Here is a 23,880-nt window from a genome sequence, read left to right as displayed (position 1 = left end):
TTCTGACAGCTGAGGAAACAGATGTACAGGCTGCGGCTAGAGGGAAACAGGGACCTGAATTTGCCCAAGATCCCTTGTCTAATGCAGTAGTGAGTTAGAGTCCAGGCCAGGGAGTGGGAAGTACAGTCCAGAGAAGGGAAAAAACAATGCAGTCAAGGTCAAACGGCCGATGAACAGTGGTTTTCAAGGGAAGAAAGATACTAGGAAGGGACCTGCCGCTGCTGCCAGGGCTGAGGGAGCAGAAAGGGAGCAACAGACTCGGTTTGTTTTTCTTGACACCCTGGGGCCACCTCCTGCCGTGGCTGGTTCACATCCGTTTCCATCCTCTGTTACCTGTCTAGACATGTGTGTACATTCGCACATTCACGGACACAGCACACGTATAAGGATGTAGAAAGCCCCAAAACTGGCCCTGGAACACCTGGATTGATTTAGTCCTGGCTCAGCCACTCACTGCACTTGTGATCTGAGCCTCGATTTACTCATCTGTGAAATGGGGCTGCTTGATGCCAGCCTTGCCCTCTCTTCGGTAGTGAAATACAAACACCCAGATGAGCCACCCCTACAGCCTGCCCTGATCCAGCCTCCCCCAACCACCCACAGAAAAATCTGGGAGGTCTGGCACATGACCGTCCAGAGAATGCACGAGTGCCTCTCTGCATGCAGGCCTGGACAGAGCCCGCTTCTCTTTCAGCTCAGTGAATGATGGAAGCTCATGGAAAACAGCAGACAAAGCAGCCCTGGGGCTCGGGGAGCTTCCAGAGAGGCCCATGACTGGACCACAGGGACTCTGGGGCTGGAAACCAAAAGCCACTGGACTCTGTGAACCCACTAGGCACAGCAGAGGCAGAAGGGGTGATGAGCTCAAAGCGAGTGGTGGTGGATGCGCCCGCCGGCACCAGCTCCGGCATGTCCCTCCAGAGGCACAGGGCATCCTTCAGGGGGACCCGGTCATCATCCCCCCTGGATAGCCCCCCGGCCTCCAGGACCAATGCCATGAGTGGCCTTGTCCGAGCACCCAGGGTCTACGTAGGGATGGCGCCCAGTGGGTACACAGGCGGCCTGGGTGCCCGCGTGACCCGCCGAGCCCTGGGCATCAGCAGTGTCTTTCTGCAGGGCCTGCGGAGCTCAGGCCTGGCCACAGCGCCTGCTCCAGGCCTAGATAGGGACCTCAGTGCCGTCGAAGACCTGGGGGGCTGCCTGGTGGAATACATGGCCAAGGTGCATGCCCTTGAGCAAGTCAGCCAGGAGCTGGAGGCAGAACTGCGGATGCACCTGGAGAGCAAGGCTGGGCGTTCGGAGAGCTGGGGCGCCCTCAGGGCCTCCTGGGCCAGCAGCTGCCAGCAGGTGAGTTCTCAGGCCCACGTCCAAGGGCTTTGCAGAGGGCCGGGAGGGGTTGCTGACTGACCGCCTCTTACACCATCTCTGGGAGGTCATTATTATAGAACAAGCAGGCTGAGGCAGAGGACGGGGCAGGGGAGTGAGGGGTCTGAGGCCGGAGAAACTGGCCATAACCTATTCTACTGTCTTGCTATAAATACTAATGACAGTAATAATCGCAATAACAACTACCATTGACTGTGGCGTATCAGGGGCCAGGCCCACACACGTCCCTGTACTTGGCACTGTCTCCTCTAATACTCACAGCTGTGCTATGCCGTGGTTCGTTCACTGATTGAATTTTTCAGACAAGAAACTGAGGCACAAATAGCTATTTGACAAAGATCATGCAGCTAGCAGAGGGATGGAGCTGAGATTTGAACTTGAATTTTTCTGGTTCCAAAGCTTACATTTGTCCCATTAACTTGGGCTGCCTCTGCAACCTTTGTGTTAAGAAAGGGTTTTTCAGCCATCATCAAATGGAATACCAGCGAATGTGTGTATTGTAAAAAATGGCTAACTGGGGGTGTGTTCTTATATCCATCTGTAACAGCACTGTCCAATGGAAATACGAGCCACATAAATAATTTACAAGTTTCTATTACCCACAATAAAAGAAAAGTAAAAGTAAAAATAAACAGGTGAAGTTATATCTTATTTAACACTATATTTTAATGCTTTTTCAATATATGAGCAATGTAAAAAATATGAATGAGATAATTTACCTTCAAATAGAACTTTCCACAATGATGGGAATGTCCTGTAGCCACACTGTCTAGCCACTAGTTACATATGACTACTGAGCCCTTGAAATGTGGCTATGAGACTGAGGAATTTAAAGTTTTATTTTGCTTTTGTTACTCTGAATAGTCACATGTGGCTAGTGGCTGTCTTACAGAACAGGAAAGGACACAGAGATTTCATCTTTCTCCCTTGCTTAGTCAAGACCGCTCTCCAGGGCGATTTCTGCAGAGCGCCCTGCCCATCCGTCATGTCTGGCCTGCAGCCTGTGGCTCTAACGCTGGGACTCCAGCCAACACTGCACATCTCATCTGTCTCTTTGTGGGTGGCTGCCTTCTCTCCTCCCTTCCCCCCACCAAGTGCGGGCTTGGGGATCCCTCTGAGCTAAATCAGCTTCTCACCCAGCCAGGGACTGACTGCCAGCTCAGACCTATTCCTTTGCGGGGCCCAGCATGAGCCCCCCCAAGACGAGATCGCAAACCTTCACTAGTGTGTGGCCGAGTGATGCTGAGCAGGCACACGCGGGACCGCCCCATTTTCCTTCCTATCGCCCAGTCCATCCCAGAAGGCTTCTCCTTCAGTGTCCGTCCGTGCCCAGCTGACAGCACAGTACACATGACCTATAACACCGTCCTCCCAGCTTCGCCCTGGAGCTGCTGTTCGCTCGCGTCCAGCGCGGCTGTGAGGTAGAGCCATCTTAGAGCAGCCTGGGCCGTAAAGCCATCAAATCTATGGTAGCCAGTCCTCTGGGATTCACCCTAACAGTCCCTATTTCAAATAGTTTTGTCCTTTAAATTACCAGAACATCCATAGATATGCTAATATTTCAGCATCTGCCCAAGAGCTTCTTGCACTCAGATGCCACACGGATTTTCCATAAGAAGCCAGCCATCCCTGTTTCTAGGTTAAAAAAAGTATGGCCACAAAAGCTAGTCCATACTCAACAGACACTAATTTGGTCTGGCTCCAGCTAACTACAGGGGCTTGGGCGATTTACCTAACTTCTCTGATCCTCAGTTTCCTTACCTATGAAATGGGAATAATAATGCTATGGATGTTCCGGTAAATCCATAGATAATAAGCTGCATGCTTCCTGCCTGAAGGTCGACTAGAACACTCTTCAGGGACAGCAGTGCAGCCACCGCGCTGCAGAGGTGAAGGCCCAATGCCAAGACCTTCAACCCCCCGCCACACATGTTCGGAATCCCAAACGAGGGGCATTTTCCTGTTAAGTGACTATAACTGAGATCCTAGATATGAATATAGAGTTCTCTTCTTCCTTTTATTGAAACATGGACTTAAAGCTATAGTTAGACCAACGTGGAGTTATTTCTGTATCACATGGCCCAGACTTCCAGCATATTAATATCTGTCCCATCAAGAACAAAAGAAAATTCTATACATTTGAGAAATATATGTAATTTTCCCTTTGACCCTCTTACAAAACACCTACACTGTTCCACCCCCTTCGGACCCCAACATATGGCTGTAAGATGGGCTTCCTGACACCCGCCCCCCATCCTGGTCTTCCCCGCAGTTACCAGAATGATCTTTTGGACACACAGGATCTGACCACATTATGTTCCTGCACCAAATCCTTCTGGGCTCCTCGTCTCTGACAAGACACGGTCCATGACCGCAAGGCCCTTCTGAAGCCGCCCGTCTTTCCCAGCCGCACCACCCCCCTGGGGGCCCTCGGCCTGGCTGCTATTCTGTGACGCTTTCCCTGCTCCTTTTATGATCTCGTGACAGCCTGTACACACATGCATTCTGCAGTTCCCATGTTGTCCCGTGATCATTGATATATCCATACCCTCACACTCTAGGCCCTCTTAGGCAAAGACCGGCTCCCCCCAGCACAGTGAGAAAAATGGAAAGGGCATAAACTGGGCATCAGCTTATGCATGTTGTTGGCTGTCGTCCCTGTTTTGCTGAGGGATCCTGACTTTTCTTGTCAAGTTAATGATGCTGATAATAAGCTCTGGTGACAGCGGGCCTTTTCATCCTCAAAAAGGCCAAACACGAGATTGAAATTAGGCGACTTCCATGCCTAAGAGCTGCAGATAGAAGGAGAGTGGGGACAGAGGAGGTACAGCACAAAGGTGGCGTTTCAATGCACCAGCTGTGAGCAGAAGCCAGGGCCAGGAGATGCTACCTGGGGACGATGGGGGAACGTGGAGGCTCAGGTTTCCGCTGAAATTAGTGGCCTCCATGGGAGAAGACAGCAGCTTATACCCCCGACAGCAAAGGCTGTCAGCTGGAGGAAAAGAGGACTCAAAATTACTGAAAGGCAAGAGGATTAGAATTTAAAATGAGCCTGATTTAAAATGGAACTGCTGCTCACAGTCTCTTTTCTGTCCCTTGCAGACAGAGAGCCCATACTCTGGGGACCTGCCTATTCAGAGAAACTGCTAGCAATAGCCAATCTAGATCAGGGCCAGGGTTTTCTCCCCTCAGAAGCTGTGGTCCCAGTGTGGTTTTGTTTTCGTTTTTTGTTTTTTAAAAAATAAGATCTAATCCTTCCCCACTGAGAAAAAAGAAAGGTAACAGGGGTATTGTTCATACTTCATAAGCTGGCATCCCTGAAAGGGGGAGGGAGAAAGGCCCATGAGCTGTTTTAGAATCTGCAAAAGCCTCAAAACATTTATCCAAAACAAAACCACTCCACCTATGTTTTAATAAATGCAATTCGTTTGATCAGAGCAGGCCAGCCAGGTAGTTTTCCGTTAGCCATGCTATAAGCTCTGGTGATGGTGGGCCTTTTCATCCAAACACAAGATTGAAATTAGGCCACACTAAAGTATCTTCAGAAATGTAACTATACAAAGAAAAATATATTCAGGAGAAATTCCTTAGGGAGAGTGATATATAGGGTTGGGAGAAATATTTTGATGGAGCAGGGAGGGGAGGGAGGCGCGAGGCTGCTCCCAAGGGTCTTGGTCGCTAGACCATTTTCTAAAAAGGATAGATCTGATTTCCTGCGGGCTTTTGTTTTTGCTTCATGGAGTATCTGGGAGGGAGCAGAATGGCTGAAGAAAATAGGGGGGAGACTAAACCCTGTCACTTGGGGCCTCTTTCTATGTTCTTCCCAAACACTGAGCTCAGCCACTCTTAAATCTTAGAGTGTGAGGTCCATGTTGAGGAATAGAGGGCAGGCAAGTCTAGATGATGGAAAATACAGGGCTATACTGCAAAGACTCGGGATTTTGAAGCCAGAGGGCCCTGAGGTCATACTCAGGCCCTGTGTGACTTTGAGATAAGTTCTTCATTGATCTCTCTACATCTCTATTTCTGATCTAGATAATGAGGGTATTTGGAAACTTTTTTGACATGATAAAATACCTCTAAGAAGAAAACACTAGTGGTCTTCCTACAGAAATTCCAAAGCAAAGGGTGCTCACCACCTCTACTATTATGGCACATTGGTTCACCACAACAGTCAATGCGATTAGACAAGGGAAAGTAATTGGAGGTATAAGAAATGGAAAGAAAGAGAAAAAATGATGGTCTTTCTGGAAGGTGCAAAGGGATCCATGTGAAAAATGTACAATGAACAGTAAGATAGTTTTAGTAAAGTAGCAGGTTATGAAATAATGTTAACATATATGTAAATAGCATATATATGAACAACAAAAAAGATGTAAGGGAAAAGAAAATCTTATAATAGCAAAAAATAAAATCCCTCTTAATAAACTTAACAAGAACTGTCCAAAATGTATGAGACAACAATAAAACCCACCTGAAAGACACAAATGGAAAAAATATCATATCCTTGAATGTAGAGATTTAGGAGCATAAAGATTTCAGTTCTCCCTAAATTAATTTATAAATTTAGTGTAATTCTAATTTTTTAAATACCATTTTTTTAGAACTAGATGGACTTATTATAAATTTTATTTGTAGAAACAAAAAATGCAAGAATAGCCAAAAAAAAGAAAAACTGAAAGGGAAAAAAAAGCGACAGGAAGTAGTAGATCTCCCATATGTTAAAACATACTAGAAAGTCTCAATCATTAAATCTATTTCATTTTGGCACATAAAAGATGGAAAGACCAATGAAACAGAATAGAATTTTAGAGTAAGCCCTACTGCATGTGGAAATTTAGGATTGATAAAGGCAACACTTGATATGACTGGAGAAAAGAATGGACTTTTTAATAAGTGATATTCAGACAAATGGACAGAGTACAATAATAAAATTGGATCCATCCCTCACTGTACCCTAGGATCAATTCCAAATGTATCCTAGACTCAAATGTAAAAGAGGAAACCATACAAGTAGAAAGCATGAGTAAATTCCTTTATAACCTGGGTATGGGACATTTTTCCTTGATATAATTCAAAACCTAAAAATCAATAAAGGAAAATATTGATATTCTTGATTGCCAAATTTTTTTTAATTTTGCATTGCAAAACTAAAAGATAAATGACAAACTAAAAAAAGTATTTGCAACTTAGAATATAAAATGTTAATGTTCCTATTCTGTAAACAGCATTTCAAATTTGAGGTTTAAAAAATAGCCAGTAACACTCTTATTTTTAAATTGCCTAGAGATGTGAACAGTTGACATAAAAATAAATGAAAATGGTTCTTAACTGTATAAAAGGATGCTCAACTTCACTCATAATAAGAGAAATTAAAAAAAAAAACACTGACCTGAGAAACCATTTTCACCTATCAGATTGGCAAAACCACCAAAATGTGTGAGTGTATTTTGTTGGTGAAGCTCTAGGGAAACAGGCAAGTTCTTACGATGATGGGAATGGAAAATGTTATAACCCCTTTGGAGAAGAATTTGGCAATATCTAGACAAATTATATATGCATTTAGGTACATGTTATTTGATCAAGCAATCCCACTTCTAGGAATCTCTTCCAATGACACATTGGCAAAAACATGGATAAGAAGTATGCATAAGGCTGTTTACTTCAATCTTATCAATAATAGCAAAAGACTGAATAACCCAAATACCTATCAACAGCAGAATAGTTAAATAAGCTGTAACGCGTCTACAAAAGGAATGAATAGCTCTATAGCTATTATGGAGGGATTTCCAGGATACATTGTGGAATTTAAAAAGCAAGGTGAAGAAAGTGTGTATGTCATTCTATCCATTTATCTAAGAAAGAGGAAAGGCTATGAACATATACACACATATTTGCTAATAATTGAAAAAAATAGAATAAAAAAAACTCCTAAGTGTTTTTAAATAATCACTTGTAAGATAAGGGAGAGAATAGGGAAGAGGGAAAAGAAATAGACAATAGAATTCTTTTAATTTATCAAGATAACTTTGGAATCATGTAAATATTTTACAGAATTACAAGACAAATTAAATCTTAAAAAGCAAACACTAAAAATCAAAAGGAAAAGGACACAAATAAACCCAACTATGTATCAAATCAATGGTATAATCACACAGAGAAGAACTATTCCAAGTGACTTTTTAAACCAAAGTAATTTGGCTATATATCCTTGTAGAGATACAAAAGAGTACTGCAAGGTGAATCTTAAATAAGCTTTAGTAATCATATTGTCAGTAGTGGTGCTAGTGTTCTCATTCTGGCACTGGTGCGTGTGTGTATGTGTGTATGTGTGCATGTGGGATAAAGCAAAAGAATAATTATGTGTGTCATTGAGAACTGAGACTTTCAGTGCGAGTGAGAGGCAATACAGTTGTAAGACTGATAAAGTTTAGTGACCATTCTTTTCTAAATTTGAATCGTAATTATCAGTATAAATTCATAATGTGTGTGATCAAAAAATAAATACCTGTTTCCTAGCTCTGGCCAGTGAAAAGACCTAGAAAATAATAGTCATCCCAGTGACAATGAGCATTTTTAGGCCAGATTTTGGTGTCTAACTACCTTCTTTCACTAAGAAAAAACAGAGGCATTTTAGAGAAATGGCTGAATCCAGGCTTGGGGGCAGGAAATGTACAAGATGAGTCTAAAATGTCTTGTCCTGTGAAAACCAAGCAAGCTATGAGGACTAGAGTCATGACAAAAGACTTAGGAGTCAATTCAAATAAGATCCCACTAACCAAAGATAATGAATTATTAGTAAGACTATTAACTTCAGTGGGTTGGAACACACTAAATATGCTTAAATCTATGACTTCAGTATAATGCAAAACAAACAAAACAAAACAAAAATCCCTAAATAGTTACCTGTGGAGTCTACAGAGGAACCAACTCATGATTTTGAAAACTGGTAAATGATGAGAAAGAATTGGGCTTTTTTTTTTTTTTCTGCTTTTCCCATAAGATCTATAGGTAGGTACATCAGGGTTAAAAAAATAGAACTGGGTATTTGATATTGAGGAATTGTCATTAATTTTTAAATATAATGATTGCGAAGTTATGTGTTTCTGTAAAACATCTTTATAATCCAGTGATACATGCTGAAATATTTACAAAATAAATAATAATCTGAGCAGAGCAAAAATTCGAGGGGGTATAGGTGAAACGAAATAGGCCATGCGTTCGTGATCGTGGAAGCTGGGTGATGGGTATATGGGAGTTCATTATACCACCCTCTCTCCCTCTTTTTTGTTTACCATTCTCTCTTTTTACATCTGTTTGAGATTTTTCTAACAAAAACGAAAATAAAATATCTACCTCATAAGGTTGGTCCATTATTTACACATGATGAAATTATGCAGGGAAATTGCTGGGTGCATAATCAATGCCCAGTTAAAGTCTATGGACTATTTGGAGGTACAGACATCAAATGAGTAGAAACGTAAACAACAGTGTTTACATACATGCATTCATGAGTCGTTCAACCCACAAATGCTTCAGGAGTTTAGAAGAGAAGGTATTGACCAGTCCCGAGCAAGGACCCGGAAGTGGAGACTAAATGTGGGACACAAAAAAATGTGCCAAAAGATGGCACTTCAGCTCCGGGCCTCGCATGGACAAACCTGAACGTCAGGACCGGGCGTGACCATCCGCAAGGCAGTCTGGATATGGGGCAGACTTCCCAACTGTCAAAGAGAAATTTTGCACTTGGACACTTGTTAAAATTGGCGAGACAGATTTTATTCAGGCTACTGCAGTCAGGGAGAGAGACTTCAGTATAGAGCTGAGCTCAACTCCACAGAATCAAAAGGAAGGAGACTTTAAATGCCGGGGAGTGCCAAAGTACAAACAAACAAACAAACAAACAAACAAACAAACAAAAAGTACTGAAGGGGGTGAAGAGAGGGGGTGGTTTATGCGACTAGGCCATCTGTGTTTGCTAACTGGTGCTTATTCAGAGGAGAAACGCACTTCTCATATCCTTATGACAGGGACAAATTAGAGCTACACATCCACCAAAGTTAGCATTGTACGCTCCCACAGAAACTGGGGGAGGCGGGGCTACCTCCACATATGTTTGCTTTTCACAGATGTGGTTCCCAGGTCCTTGAGAAAACATTCTGGGTAACAGGAGATTTATTTCTCAAAGGGGCAAGAAAAGGATTTACAATTCCAAGTTTCCTAAAGTAATTGCCTATGAAAAGGGCATTCAGGGGCATCTTGGAAGGTTTCGGCTGAAATTAACAGTAAATGCTTTCGGCAGCTTGAGTTTTATCAGGCAGGCATTTTAAGGCGCTGGGGTCATCCCAGGGACATGGTCTAGGGCTGACAGAAGCCAGATTAGAGTTTGATCAGGGCCCCTCCTCGGGGGCCGAATGGCATCGTTTATGCCAAGGGTTTTAAAGTTCTCACCACCAAGCGCCAGGCCCTCCCCGGGTCACTGCCTGTCCCCATCGCCTCTCTGTTCCAAGAGCCTGGCACAGCGGGACTGTGCCACAGCTCCCCGAAGGCAGCCAACAAATGCTTGGCAGCGAGGGCTGAATACAGAACCAGACAGCCTCAGGTTTCAAATCGGAACCCTGAAGCCAGGGGCAGAGAGCTTCTTTAAAATCCTAGACCAGAAGTGAAAAACTGGACACAGCCTTAAATTTTGATATAACTAAATAACACAGCAGAATCTTCGGCAGCTATAAGGAAAGCACAAGGAAGCTCATTATACACTGATGTGGAACTAGCACCAATATATATTTTTTAGTAAAAAGGCAGATCGCAAAACCCTGTTTATGCTATGCTGCTATTAGTGTTTTTTAAGAAGTGTGGGAAGGCAGACTCTCTCTGGAAGCACACCCAGGTGATGGTAGTTACAGAAACTTTGAGAGAGAGGACTGGGTGACAAGGCACAAGGGTGGGAGCGGGCTGACTTTGGGCTATAGACTTTTTTGCACTGCAAGGATGTTTTACCTTTAAAAAAAAAAATGAAGTACTAAATAAAACTCAGGCCAACAACTTATTACTTGGGAGCGGGGGCAGGGGTTGGGTTCAGGCCAGGTCTGGTGCAAGCGAAGCCCTCAGAGCCTCGTAGAAGCAACAGAACCCTTCTACTGACGCTTCCCGCGGGGGAGAGGAGAAGCTATCTCAACAGCCTCCTCTCCAAACAAAAACTCCACAAAATTATCCGTATAGAAGAGCAACAGCAAAGATCATCTAATGGGCGACACAATCCAGAAGAACTAAATTAACGCTTAATCCAGACAGCTGGTGCAAATTCAGGGCACAAATGTGGAGGCTCTTTACGGGGAATTATTGAAAGAATGGCTGAACCAAGCAGAACGTTGTGCAGGGGCCCCCGGCGTTCCCCCAGAGGGTTTACGCTGATCCGCCAAAGTTGAGGACTCAATTTAGGAAAATAAAACCCAGTTTATCGTCCGTCTGGCTGGGGAAAAGCACATAAAGATTCATTTATCTGGTCGTAAACGAGCTAGCAGCGCTGACTGTCACAAACGCATTATTCAGCAGAAATGAGGAGCGATTTCGGCTGTTAGCAGTAGGTAATGAAAAGCTGTGCACGGGGAGTGGAAAACTCCATCGCAAACTGACCTGCTATTGGAAAACAACTTGTCATTTTTATTTATTTATTTCAAGGACTAATGAATAACCATCAAAATAAGTCTTAGGGGAAATCCGACGATACGGAGAAAGAAATGAAGTTAGAAAACACCCCCACCCCCTTCGGCAGACTCAGGGCAAAGTTACGCAGGAGGCAAAGTAGCACCCTCCCTGAATTCTAACTGCCCACACCTGCCAGCCCACCCTTAGCACCTGTCCCCTCCCCTCGCGCACGCCTCCCAGCTACTCCGTCTGGCCCGGCTGCCCTGAGCGCTTCCGGGAATCAGCCTGGCCTTTAACTGTGCCGAGTCCTCTTCGTTTTCATTTCCATTCCTCCAGGTAAGAGCCCATTACTCAGGGCTGCTCCCAGCCAATTCTGAGAAGGAAGGTTTATTCGATAAATGAATTTGCTATTACTTACGGCATGTCCCTTAACTACTAGAGCCTCGGTTTGTTTAGCTACATAATGAAGTTGAAAATGGCTTTCTCATGGGTCACAGGTCCTTGTGAGGAGTAAATGAGACAAGAAAGTGAAGCTCCCGGGCTTCTGTCCTTGTCCCAAGGAGCACTGCCTGCAAAGTGAATTGCTCCCAGCACTATTCAGACTACTTGCAGGTGCCTGGGAGCCCAGGGGTCCCCAGGGTGGAGTCCGTACCCCCTGAGGCCAGCCCTGCCTGGCACTAACTCCACTGGGCAGCCCTGGACAGCCCCCTGAATTCCTGGGCTGTTTTCCAGATCCCAGCCTCCCCTGGAGGGGCACGAAAGCTCTGGGGGTTCTGCAGGTCCCCCTCCAGTGTTGTCTAACAAAATCATGTTCCTTCTCTAATAAAATCATGTACTTTGATAAGACTCATGAAGATAAAACTGCCCACTTTTTCATTATGAACTGCAGGCCTCAAATGTAAGTTTTAACAGGAAATCTTGCTCCTGTCTCATTTGGTTCTCTCAGTAATATCTGTGTCACCCAAGTAAATGGGGTATAGCCCTGTCTTAATCTGCTTGGGCTGCCATAACAAAGCACCACAGGCTCGGTGGCTTAAACAACGGACATTTCTTTTCCCACTGTCCTGGAGGCCGGAAGTCCGAGATCAAGGTGCCGTTCGTGTTGTTTCCGCTGAGGCTTGTCTTTGAAGCTTATCCGTGGCTGCCTTCTTCCTGCATCTTCACATCTTCTTCCCTTCTTACGTCTGTGTCCAAATGTCCTCTTTTTCTAATCAGTTACATTAGATTAGGGCCACCGTCGTGGCATCATTTTAACTTAATCACCTCTTTAAAGACCCTATCTCCAAACACAGTCACATTCCCAGGTACTGAGGGCTAGGGCTTCCATATATGAATTTGATCGAGGGAGACACAATTCAGACCATAACACCCATTTTATAGACAAAGAAACTAAGGCCCACACACATTAAGTTCCCCATTGAGTTAGTGTCTCAGCCAGGACCAATTCAGCATTGCCTCAACCCCTAAAACATTATTTAAAACCTCCTGTTATGCTTATTTATAAGACCGGTGTCAGTCCTGCCTCAAATCCCAGACCCCAAGGTATCATGGGTCTGCATATCCTTTAGTGCCCACTGTGTGATAAGATAGAGTCATGGCCAGTAAGAGCTGTTCTCTGTGAGGAGTTTAAACTCCGGAGTATGCTTCCTTTGTCTACTCTTCTCTGCCTCTTTTAATTTGGAAGAAACTGTCAGAAACAGTGATTGATCCTTACCCAAGCACACTCTCATTGGAACTAACTACAATGCACTAGGCTGGGCGGCTTCCAGCTTGTCAAGCCGATCAGAACTGGGACTTGAAAGTTTAATAGCTTTGCTGCCAGGGAATGGTGAAGCCCCCCAGAGGTTTCTATTTTTCTTTCTCAGTGATTTTAATGCTCAGAAAAATGTGCTGAGCAGTCGGCCCCTGAGGCAGAAGGTCTTTATCTGAGCAGGGTTTAGGAATTTTGCGTGGATCACCCCTCCACCCCGGGAGGTAGGCAGCCTCCTAAAACACATGCCTATGTCAATGCATGCCACAGACTCCTGGGCTGGGATCCATGGCCCCTGAAGAGTGATCTCCAACCAATACCTAGTTCCATGGGCTACTCCAAGAGCTTGGATAGAGTTCATCATAGGAGGTGAGAGGCCACAGCTTGTGGAGGGTCCCCAGTGGCAATCCCATGGGTCCTGGGTCTGGGGGTGAGGCATGCACCCGTTAAAGCCAGGCAGACCACCAGGAGCACACTGAGTGGTGGGCAAGGTCAAGTTCATTAGCCTGCTGCAACGGAACATGCTAGTTGGATGGGGCTTGTTATGAGGTTTGGCTTGTGCTGGGTGATTCGGGGAAAAGTTTAAGAGCAAGGACTTGTTCAGCATTCGATCCTGTCAGGAACTGGGGGCAGTTTAATGACCGGGCATCTTATAGGTTTTATCCAGGAGAAGCGATGAATGAAGCAGGCATCAAGCTGTCCTTAATAAACAGCAGTCACTCGTCACGGTGCTCGCTGGACAAGGAATGGTGACTTCTGTGTTTGTAGAGTTTCCCTGCCTCTCTGTTTAGATATGATCATGTGTGGTCTTGCCTCCGTCTCCTCCCACCTGGATCACAGAGCGGCCCTGTCTGGTTATCACTGAGACTCTGTGAATATTTGTGTGCAAGTGGAGTACCTATCAGCTGCCAGCCTCCAGAGTCATGATTTTACCTTCGGCTGCCCAAACTGGGCTTCTCAGCCTCCTCATGCTCAGCGGTGGGAGGGAGGGCTGTGCAGACAGAGCCGGCATGGGAGAGGGTTCCATCCTTACACGGAGCTGTGCAGGGCCCTTGAGGCCAGGGGCCGAGGTATAGTTTCTTGGACTATGCTATGGCTTTAGGGGGCAGGGCCCACTCTGTGCCCCAGAATTGCTGAGCGGGACGTATCTCTGAGCCCACACTCCTGGCTGTCTTTCTCAGCAGTCATGCGCCTAAGCTGTGAAGGAAGGGTGGTGTCTCAGACAGAGCCCACCTGTACCCTTTAACCACTTTATCCTGGAGAAGTTCAGCCCCAGCTTCGGCCTAACCAGAAGTGAGGCCTTGGCTCCTAAGAGCAAATTTCCTCATCTCTAAATTGAGGAAGAATGGTCTCTATTTCACAGGACTGCCGTGAGGACGCTGGGAGATGATGCACATGAACTAGAAGGTAAACCTGAGCGAGGCAGGAACTTGGCGTCTCCCACTCCCCGCTCCTACTCCAGCACCCACGTGCCTGGCACACAGTGGATGCCCAATAAATGATGATTAAACCCACAGACGACCATGCCCAGCATCGTAACCGATTAATACGAGACATGTTCCTAGGGCTTCCATAACAAAATACCACAAACTGGGTGGCTTAAAACAACAGAAATTTATTCTCTAGCAGCTCTGGAGGCCAGAAGTTGGAAATCTAGAATCGAGTCCTTTTGTAGGGTCTGAGGGAGAATTTGCTTCATGCCCCCCTCTACCTTCTAGCTGTGGCTGGCCATCCCTGTCATTCCTTGGCATGCAGGTACATTATTCCAATCTCTGTTTCATTCTCCCTGTGTGTCTGTGTCTAAATTTATCTCTTATAAGGACACCAGTCACATTGGACTAGGTCCACCCTCATGACCTCATCTTAACTTGATTCTATCCACAAAAACCTTATTTCCAAATTAAGGTCACATTCACAGGTATTCACAGGAGTGGGGTTCGCGGTTAGGACCTCAATGTGTCTTTTGGGTGGTACACGACTCAACCCATAACAGTAGCTATTTTTTTTTCACATTATAGTCCTGATTTCCAACATTTAGCCTATTACCTCAAATCTCATTTTTAAAGGTTCCCGAAATACCAATGTTCTTGTACCTAATCCACTTCTCCCTCACTTCCTTTTGCACTTGAAATCAGATCCCAAATCCAATCAAACCACACAGAGCTTGGGGTTCAGAAAAGAAAGGCTTGGTCCTGATAGCCAAGAGAGTGCTATTCACATAGTAGAAACGTAGATGCCACTAAGTAGCTGCTTGACCTTGGACAAGTTATTCCACCTCTTTCAACATCTCCCTGCAGACACAGAGCCCTTCCATAACTCCGCTGAGCAGGTGGTCACTTCACCATTCTCTTCATGGACATGAAGAGACCAGGTGCAGCTGACTCACGTCTGTCTTCCCTCCGGCTGCTACCTGCCTGTGTGCTCTGAGGCAATTCCCTTTCGCTGGGAGGATCCTCTTCTGTAAAATGAGAGGGCGGAATTCTCTGATCTTCCAAGCCTGGGGCCATAGACCTTTCTGTCACTGCTTCCCATGATCTCTGAGCTGTGAATGGAGCCTAAAAAGAAGAAACAACCCTCCAGTGAGCCCAGGTCCCTAATCTTTTGTGGCTCAGCGGATTGGCTGGCTGATACTGGCAATGTTCAGTGATGCAGCCACCCTCCTCATTCCTGAGAGTTAGGTGGTGGCCGATGCTCCAACATTGATGAAGCAGCAATTTTATTAAACACTACACAGACATACACACACACATACACACACACACACACTTGTGCCTGCCAGAATACATCCCAGGTCTGCCAAATGGCAGTGAAGGGAGAAATTGGCTAGACAGTTACTGAGAGGGGTTACTGAGAGAGACAGCAAAGCCCACACTTGATCCAAGATCACAGGAACCCAGATTAAACTAAACCAACGGAAAGCTAGAATTTCCAACTTGAATAGCCCCCAGCATTGTGCCTGGTGCTGGATGCAAGTGAACTTTCTTTTCCCTTCAATACGCTGTCATCATGGCTCTGATCACCACTACAGCCGATCCAAGCCTATGTGTTACACCCAGGAACCCCCAGAGCAGAAAGTCTGGTCTGATCCTTCTGGAACAGAACACCCAGCACAGGGCTAAGCACAAAGAGAGAAGGAAGGAAGGAAGGAAGGAAGGAAGGAAGGAAGGAAGGAAGGAAGGAAGGAAGGAAGGAAGGAAGGGAAGAAGGGAGGAAGGAAGGGTATATCCAGTGATTACAAGCTATAGAGTCCAAAAGAACTAATTCAAATTCTGACTTTGCCACTGACCAACATTATGATCTAAAACAAATTTTTTAACCTCTCTGGGTTTCAATGTTCTCATCTGTGAAATCAGGATAATATTTATTCCACGGGATTCTCATGGGAATCAAATCCAATCATTCGCTGAGAGCACTTAGCATAGTACCTGGCTACGATAAGCACTCAATGAACTGTAGTAGTAATTTCTGTCATGGTTTGTAGTAGTTAAAATGATAATAACTACTTAGTTTGTGTAGCTAGCTCTAGAGTACCCCAGGGAGAAATAATTAGCATCTGCACAGGGGCAGTAAGGGATGGACCTTTGGTGTCTCAGGAGCATCTCATTTTGTGGCGGAAATCCCAGAGTCGCAGGGGAGGCCCCTGCAAATGGGGCAAGTCTCAGGCTGCTGCCCCGACCCAGTTCTCTTGGCAAGTGGCACCACCTTCTGGCTACTCGGGGAACTGGTCTTACGCAGCTAGTCATCCAGCTGCAAAATGTTATTTGTCTCAAGTTCTGGATGCCTATAATCATCCCTTCACCGAGAAGCTACCCTGATCCTGAGAGGCCAGCAGTGCAATTCATGCCGCCCTGCAGTCACCGTGTTCATGTCAGAATTTCCGCAACAGCTCCCAATTTCCTGAGGATTATAAACCAACCATAAAATTTCACTTTGCCCTGACATTAAGCATGTACTAGCCAGCAAATCTGTTCTATTCACTCCTGCTTCCATTTGTGATGGAAGAAACTCCCCTCTCCCCCACCCCCACCCTACAACACACACACCGCCTTTTCTCTTTCATTTGCATTTTCCGTGGCTTTGGGTTTTCAGTCAGAGCTTGAGTTTTGGGGTCAGTTGTCCTGAGTCCCACCCAGGCTTAGCTCACCAGATACTTTGCCCAGGTCCCTAATCTCTCCCACCTTCAGCTTTCTTATCTTCAAAAAGAGGGAGATAATTACCCCTGCCATCAAGGCCCAGACCCTTTTGAGCTCTAAAGGAGAATAATGTGAGTGAAAAAAGGCTTTGTTAGTGTCAGAGATTAGGCCGCAGCTCCTCAGTCTATGGGTGTAATTAATGTCACATGTGAGTAGTGATGTTGGCATGCGTCGGCCTTGCCTTCTTCCTCAGCAGCGGTCTTGAGTGTAACATTTGTCTTGGTAGCTGCTATGGGGCTGGCACGGAATTCAGTTTTATTACGTTCATTTATCAAGCACCGAATGTGGGTCTGCTCTTCACCAGGCACTATGGGAATTCAAAAGCTAAAGAGTCAAAATTCTCAGACTCTAGGTCCTTGAGGTCTAAGAGGGATGATGAGTAGTAAATAAAGCCACACATTGCTGAGTGCTTGCTATGTGCCAAGCACAGAGCTGGGTGTGTGATGGATGTCAAGTGCATTGAACAGGAAGGACTCATGAGGTTTAACTATAAAAGTAGTTCTGGTTTGAAAGGGACTTTAGAAGAGGTCCCTTTCAACCTGTTTGGTGGGAGGTAAATACTGTCTCCTGCCTCTGAATGTAGACGTGGAGGGTGTATGATTTTTCTGTTCATTTGAAGATAACTGAAAATTTTGTGCAATTCAAGTCACAAAACAAAGTCTCAATTCAGTAAAAAGGATGCCTAGTCGATCTATTATTATTCAACATATCAACCCTCATTTTCTCCCGCGCCCCCCAGGTGGAGCCCCGCCTTGGCTCTTTCCTGCTGCTCTGCCACCCCAACTCCCCACTGCCGTTTCTATAGCAGCCAAACCCTAAGCAGGAGGACAGGAGGGCGGGAAAGTTCTTCCTTCACAGAGACTGTTGTAAGTTGGCCTCATGATGTCCGGGTCTGACTAAAGTTTAAACCAGATTCTTTTTCCTGGGGAAACTTTTCTGGGTTCTTCTGAGACTCCCCTGCTGGCCCAGCTGGGAGGACAAGCCGCTTCTCCAGCTGATGCCGCACTACATCCCGTGACCCTCGTGACCCTCGCAGGCTTCCTTCACGGACAGGACGCCCCTCAGACGGACCGAGGCCGACATGCCTGTCACAGGCCCCACCTCTGCTCCCCAGGATGGGTGTAGCTCTGGGCCACCGTAAAAGGAGTGTAGTGACCTGCCAGTCTCAGCTCGGGCAGTTTCACACTCTGTTCCACACACGTGTCTTTTCATCATCTTACCCTGAGGAGAACGTTTCCTTATCTCCGTCCCAGAAATAGGAAGGTTTTTAGAGCATCACACATCCCCAGGTGACAAAGACTGGGTTCGAAGCCCTGTCTCTCCAGGCAAAGCCCATCGTCGTCCCACGAGTCCTTGCTGTTGGATTCCAAAGGGCCAAGGGTCTGCTCCGAGGCCTGGGAGAAGCCATCACACCTCTCTGCGCCTCAGTTCTTTATCATTGGTGATTTTTCGAGAGCACTTAGCATTCTAAAACTGTAATGAAATTCTGCTCTGAGGTTTCCTGGAAGCAGACGGCAGAGGGTTCTGCAGAGGCCTCTTCCTCCGGTGGGAGAGGCAGCCCAGCAGCCTAGCTCTCCACTTCCTGCCCTAACGCCCTGTCTCTGAATATGCACAAGTGCTGGGAGAAAGAAACACCGTTTAAACGGTGCTGGCATCCTGCTCCCTGCATGGGGAAGTGCCCGATACTCAATGTGAGAAGGAAGGCATGAATTTGCTTCCTGTCTGGACAGGCTCATTTCCTGTGTGCCTCTCATGATGAGAGGGTAATTGCCATACTGAGTATGATGCCGGTGTTTCAAGAGAGGCACTTTCCAGATAACATGGCTCAGGTTTAAGTCGACTATCTTATCTGGAGAAAAACCCTGGCTGTGCTGGACTTTTTGACCCTGGGTCTCCAAGATGACACCTCTAAGGGATTTCCAAGGATAATCTTGTCTGTGCAGTTGCAAAGTTTTCGTAACATCTTTACTTTGGTGCATGGATAGGACTCCAGTGCGTAGGACTCATGTCCTCTGCTGTGTCTCCTTAGATCTCAGCCTCCCTGTGGAGTAAGTAGAACAGGTGTTACTGCTCCCCTTTTATAGATGGAGAAACTGAGACTCTGAGATGAGAAACACGGTGTCTCGTGGAAACCAGAGCCAGGACCGGAAGCTCGGTTTCCCCTTCCAAGTCTAATCCTTGGGGTCCTGTGCTCTCGTTCTTGCTGCTGTTCACACAGCATTAAGTGAGCGTGTCTCTGCGATTCCCTAACTCTCCCTACTGGAATCCCATTCCCAGACATAGAGCCCCAACCCACCTGCTCCTCAGCCAACTGGGGTGGAGGGTGCAGTGATGTCTCAGGCAAAGGAAGAGCGAGAATTCTTTTATAATTCTTTTACTAAAATATCAGCCACATCCGCCCTGCCAACCCACTGATCTGTTCATTCTGTCCCGACGCAATAAAATTGAGGTTACATATCAACACAACAGATCAGTCTGTTCCTTTTGTTAAATTAGCCTGGTTTGAAGGCCCAGGCTCAAGAGTAAAGTATATCTATTCTCTGATTGCCCATAAGTATTCCTTTAGTTGTAATACAAATAAACAAAACTAACATTTATTGAACATTTACGGTATACCAAATTTTTTTCTGAGATTTTTTTTACATATCTTACCTCATTTAACTTCACAACAACCCTCTGAGGCCGATACGTTTATGATCTCTTTTTTAAAGATGAGGAAAGCGAGGCACAGAGCAGTTAAATAATTTTCCAACGTCACGTAGCTAAGAAGTGATAGAGATAAGACTTTCAGCTTGGGTCGTCTGACTCCAGAGGCTGTGTACCCAGCTCCACTCCAGACAGGCTAAGGCTTGAGGCATCCTGACCCGAGAGAGTCTCTGGATGAAGAGCACAAAGCTAAGAACTCTTATCTTAGATGGATCTTTAAGAAGCAGAACCCAAATCTAGGATTCTTTAACAGGGGACCTCCTATAGAGATACACCCAGGGGAAACCTGTGAGGGAGGAATGAGGAAGGGAACCAAATCAGGCCAAGTCCTGACTTCAGCCAAGGAAAAACTTAGGCAGGTAAGTTCCACCTCAGCGTTGTCCTAACCACAAGCAAGAGATCTGACTTTCACACCCCCACACTTGTCAGTCATTCCCAAAGGACTAGTCCAGGGGACTGTAAAGTGGGCTCTGGTAGTCCGATGGCACTGCTCCAAAAAGAGCCCAGTGCTGACGGCGGGAAGGGAGAACCACGCTGAACCTCAGGGCACACACACAAAACTCAAGGGGGTCTGGCCTAGCAATGGCAGCGTCTGCTCCAGCCGTGTCTGCGGCCACACCTGAAATAGGAGAGAAGCGCTTGAGGTTTGATTTAAGCTTCGGCAAGTCCCCGGCAAAAGCACAAATTCCTCTGACATTGGCAAGTGCCTAGAGGAAAGTCAGGGATAACCGTTTCTGCAGGGCCACCTTCAGGTAAACACAAGGTACGCTTGGAGAGCCCGGAACAACAGTGGCCAAGTCCACACGACCAACCCACACCTCCACAGCTACCTGCCCACTGCTTCACCCACACTCTCCTTGTCTCTGTTCCGTGATCCACACCTCTTGGTCTGCTCTGCCCCACCTCCCACCCTGAGTCTATTGGCAAATCTCACTCCATCCTTATCCCCTGCTGCCCCTGGAGGCCTTCTCTGGAGCTCCAGAGGCCTCCCCACCCCTCCACCTGTCCACCTCCTGCACGTCTCTGACCCACCGTCTCCATCCAGCCTGTCCCAGCCAGTCTCGCTCTAGGTATGTTAGGGGCCTAGCGTATGCCATTCACTGCTCTGGTTTTCTTTTCCTAGCTGTTTTGTTTATGTTATCTCGTTTTTTTCTTCTTAATTATGAAATAGTACAAACATATAAAAAGGAGTAACCGATATCTAGAATTGTCAACCTTAAGGTTATTTGTTACAGACCTTTTTTTTTTTTAAGGCATGAAATCAAAGATTTCACTTGAAAGCCCCTTTGTGCTCTGTCCTAATTCCATTCCCCCACCAGAGACATGACTGCTCTAAAATTGGTATTTGACATTCCTGCCAATGTTGTTCCAGTTTTACTATAGATGTATCTAAACTCCTTATAGGATTATTTTACATGATTTTAAACTTTATATTAAATTGTATTGTACTGTGTATTAGGGTTCTCAGGAGAAACAGAATCAATAGAGAGAGAGAAAGAGATTTATTTTAAGAAATTGGCTCACAGAATAATGGAGGCTAGAAGTACAAGGTCAAGGTGCAGCCAGTTGGAGGCCCAGGAAAGAACTGATGTTCTGGTTCAAGTTCAAAAACAGTCTGCTGACCGAATTTCTTTTTACTCAGGGACCTCAGTCTTTGTAATATTCAGGCCTTCGACTGATTGGATGGGCCCACCCATATTCTGGAGAGCAGTCTGCTTTCTCAGCGTCTACTGATTCAAAAGTTAATCTAAAAACACCCTCACAGAAACATCTAGAATAATGTTTAACCAAATATCTGAACACCGTGGCCCAGCTAAGTTGACACATAAAATTAACCATCACATACTGTTTCCTTCTGCAACTTGCTTTCTTCACTCCTCATTTTGTTTTTGAGATTTATCCATGTTGATATACATAATATTTCATTGCACATAATATCATAGGTTATTTGATTTTTCTGTTGATGGATGTAGGTTGCTTCCAAATTACTCTGTCATTAACAGGAGGGGTCATAAACACATACAGGAGAGTTTCTCTAGGTTAGAGGTGGGCAAACTCCAGGCAGGCCAAATCCAACCAGGCACTTGCTTTTGCAAAATAAAGTTTGACTGGAATATAGTCACACCCATTCATGAACTATACATTTATGTCTGCATTCATCCTTCAAGGGCAGGGCTGTGCAGTTGAAACAAAAATTGTAGACCCACAAACCTAAAATATTTTCTATCTGGCCCTTTACAGAAAAAGTTTCCGACCCTGCTCTGGGTCAGTACCTAGAAGTAGAATGGGCTGTGCCTATCGTAAGTTTTTACATGGCATTAAGAAATTGCTCCCCAAAGTGGCTTTACAAATTTACCCTCCCTGACACCATGTGTGAGAGCTCTGCTTTCTTCATAGCCTCACCTCCCAAAGGTTTGCCAATCTGATGATTGTAAATTAGTTTCTCGATGTTATTTCATGTGTTTGTCTCTTTAAACATGTATCACTCTTTTTGGAGATCATAAATGTATGAAAGTTCATGACTTTGCACAAAGTTTCCTTAGTTAAGTCACCTAACACAAAAGATATTGTCGCTTAAGGCTTAAAATTGATTATAGACTTTAAACCTTTAGTGATTCAAGTTCATAATGAACTTAATAGTAAAAAAAATAGGTTTGTTCTGTTAAGCATTAAAAACATGGTTATTTTTTAAAAAACATATCACTTATTCATTTATTTAACGAACATCTGTTACGACATTTCTGTGTGTCTGATACTATCAAGATAAAGCTCCCTCATTTACAAGAGAAGAAACTGTGCTACATAATGTTAAAATCATGATTCAAGCATGGTGATAAGGCAAGATGGTTGCTTGTGGGTTTTGCAGCCATGTCCTGGGGAGTATAACACAGTGAAAGACCATGAAATGACTGACATTATTCTGCAGGCCTGAGGATACTCTGTTGGGAAACAAAACAGTTTGGCCATCTGCCCATAGCTTCTGACAGTTGGGGCACCTACATCATAATTCTTAGCAGAAAGGACCTGTATTTCACATAGGATTCAGTTTTTTTTTTTTTTTGTCTTCCATTTTGACCTTAGAAAATAAAACATCTGTGATTGTAAGAGAGAGAATGAGTGTGAGAAAGAAACTGTCCATAATTGACACAGAAAGAGATAGAGCTTTATTATTTAAAGTCACCAACACAGGCGATAAATAAAAGAAAAGGGAAGGTATGTGTGAGTGAGCTAAATCTTCATTCGTCAGCCAGGTCAGTACATGATGTCTATGGCTAATAACTCAAGCAATCAAGAAATCTGTAGAAATACAGGGCAGCTCTGGACAAATGGAAAGCTGGGCATGCTGAAAACTAGGACTTGGGGAAAGGCAGGTTACAGGGCAGGGAAATGCTTTTTTTGACCAGCATTTCTTTTCAGTATCATTTAATTTTTTCAATCAAATGTGTGTATTGCTTTGATAATCGTTAAATTATAATACAAGAAGGACAAATAGAGCATGGACTAGTGAAATATTTTCAGATAAAACGATATTTATGTAATAATCTCAGAGATAGGAATAAAGCTGAGTGGGAGTAGAGTTGTTTTTTTTTTTTTTTTTTAATTAGCCATGGGATTTAATTGATGAAGTGCAGAGATGGGGAGATAGGTCATCATCCTAGTTTTTCTCTACCTTTATATGCAGTTTTATATAGTTGGAACTGTCCATAATAAAAAGTTTTGTGTGTGTGTGTGTGTGTGTGTGTGTGTGTGTTTAAGAAAAATAAAGATACAGATTAAATTCAGCTGGGCCACTTGGGCTTCAGTTTCTTCATCTGTGTAATGGAAATAGCTAATATACACCCATTTGAGTGACCATTTACATTGAGTGTAGGGATTAAACAAAAGTGTGACTGTAAAGGGCTGATAATGACATAAAACAGAATAAGTATTTTAAGATGTTTGAGTCTGGTTTGTTTGGTTGCTTCTATTTTGGGTTTTATGGGTAAAAAAAGTTTGGCTCTAAATTTTGAGTTCAGCTTCTCAGGCATTTATACCTAGCTCTATACATCTAATTATGTTCTACCTCATATTTTCGTGTTAATTTGCTCTCCCCAACTAGCCGGCTTCATCTACTTGGTTAACAAACATTTCTTGTACACCTAGGTGTCAGGCACTGAGCTGGGTGCTGAGAAGGCAAAGACATTGTCCCTGGGGACA

At 44.9% G+C, this 23,880-nt stretch overlaps 1 protein-coding gene across 1 annotated transcript in view; it reads left to right on the top strand.

The window, feature by feature from the left end:
- Positions 1–410: 410 nt before the first annotated feature.
- BFSP2 (beaded filament structural protein 2) overlaps positions 411–23,880 on the top strand; it is a 63,334-nt gene continuing 39,864 nt past the window's right edge. The window contains exon 1 of the mRNA XM_016140217.2: positions 411–1,347. Coding sequence (XP_015995703.2) covers positions 859–1,347 — 489 coding nt within the window. The 5' untranslated portion in view covers positions 411–858. The remainder of the gene's footprint in view (positions 1,348–23,880) is intronic.

This window comes from Rousettus aegyptiacus, unplaced genomic scaffold, assembly GCF_014176215.1.
Source record: "Rousettus aegyptiacus isolate mRouAeg1 unplaced genomic scaffold, mRouAeg1.p scaffold_m13_p_4, whole genome shotgun sequence".
NCBI classification, from domain to species: Eukaryota; Metazoa; Chordata; class Mammalia; order Chiroptera; family Pteropodidae; genus Rousettus; species Rousettus aegyptiacus.
This window is presented reverse-complemented; position numbering and strand designations above follow the sequence as displayed.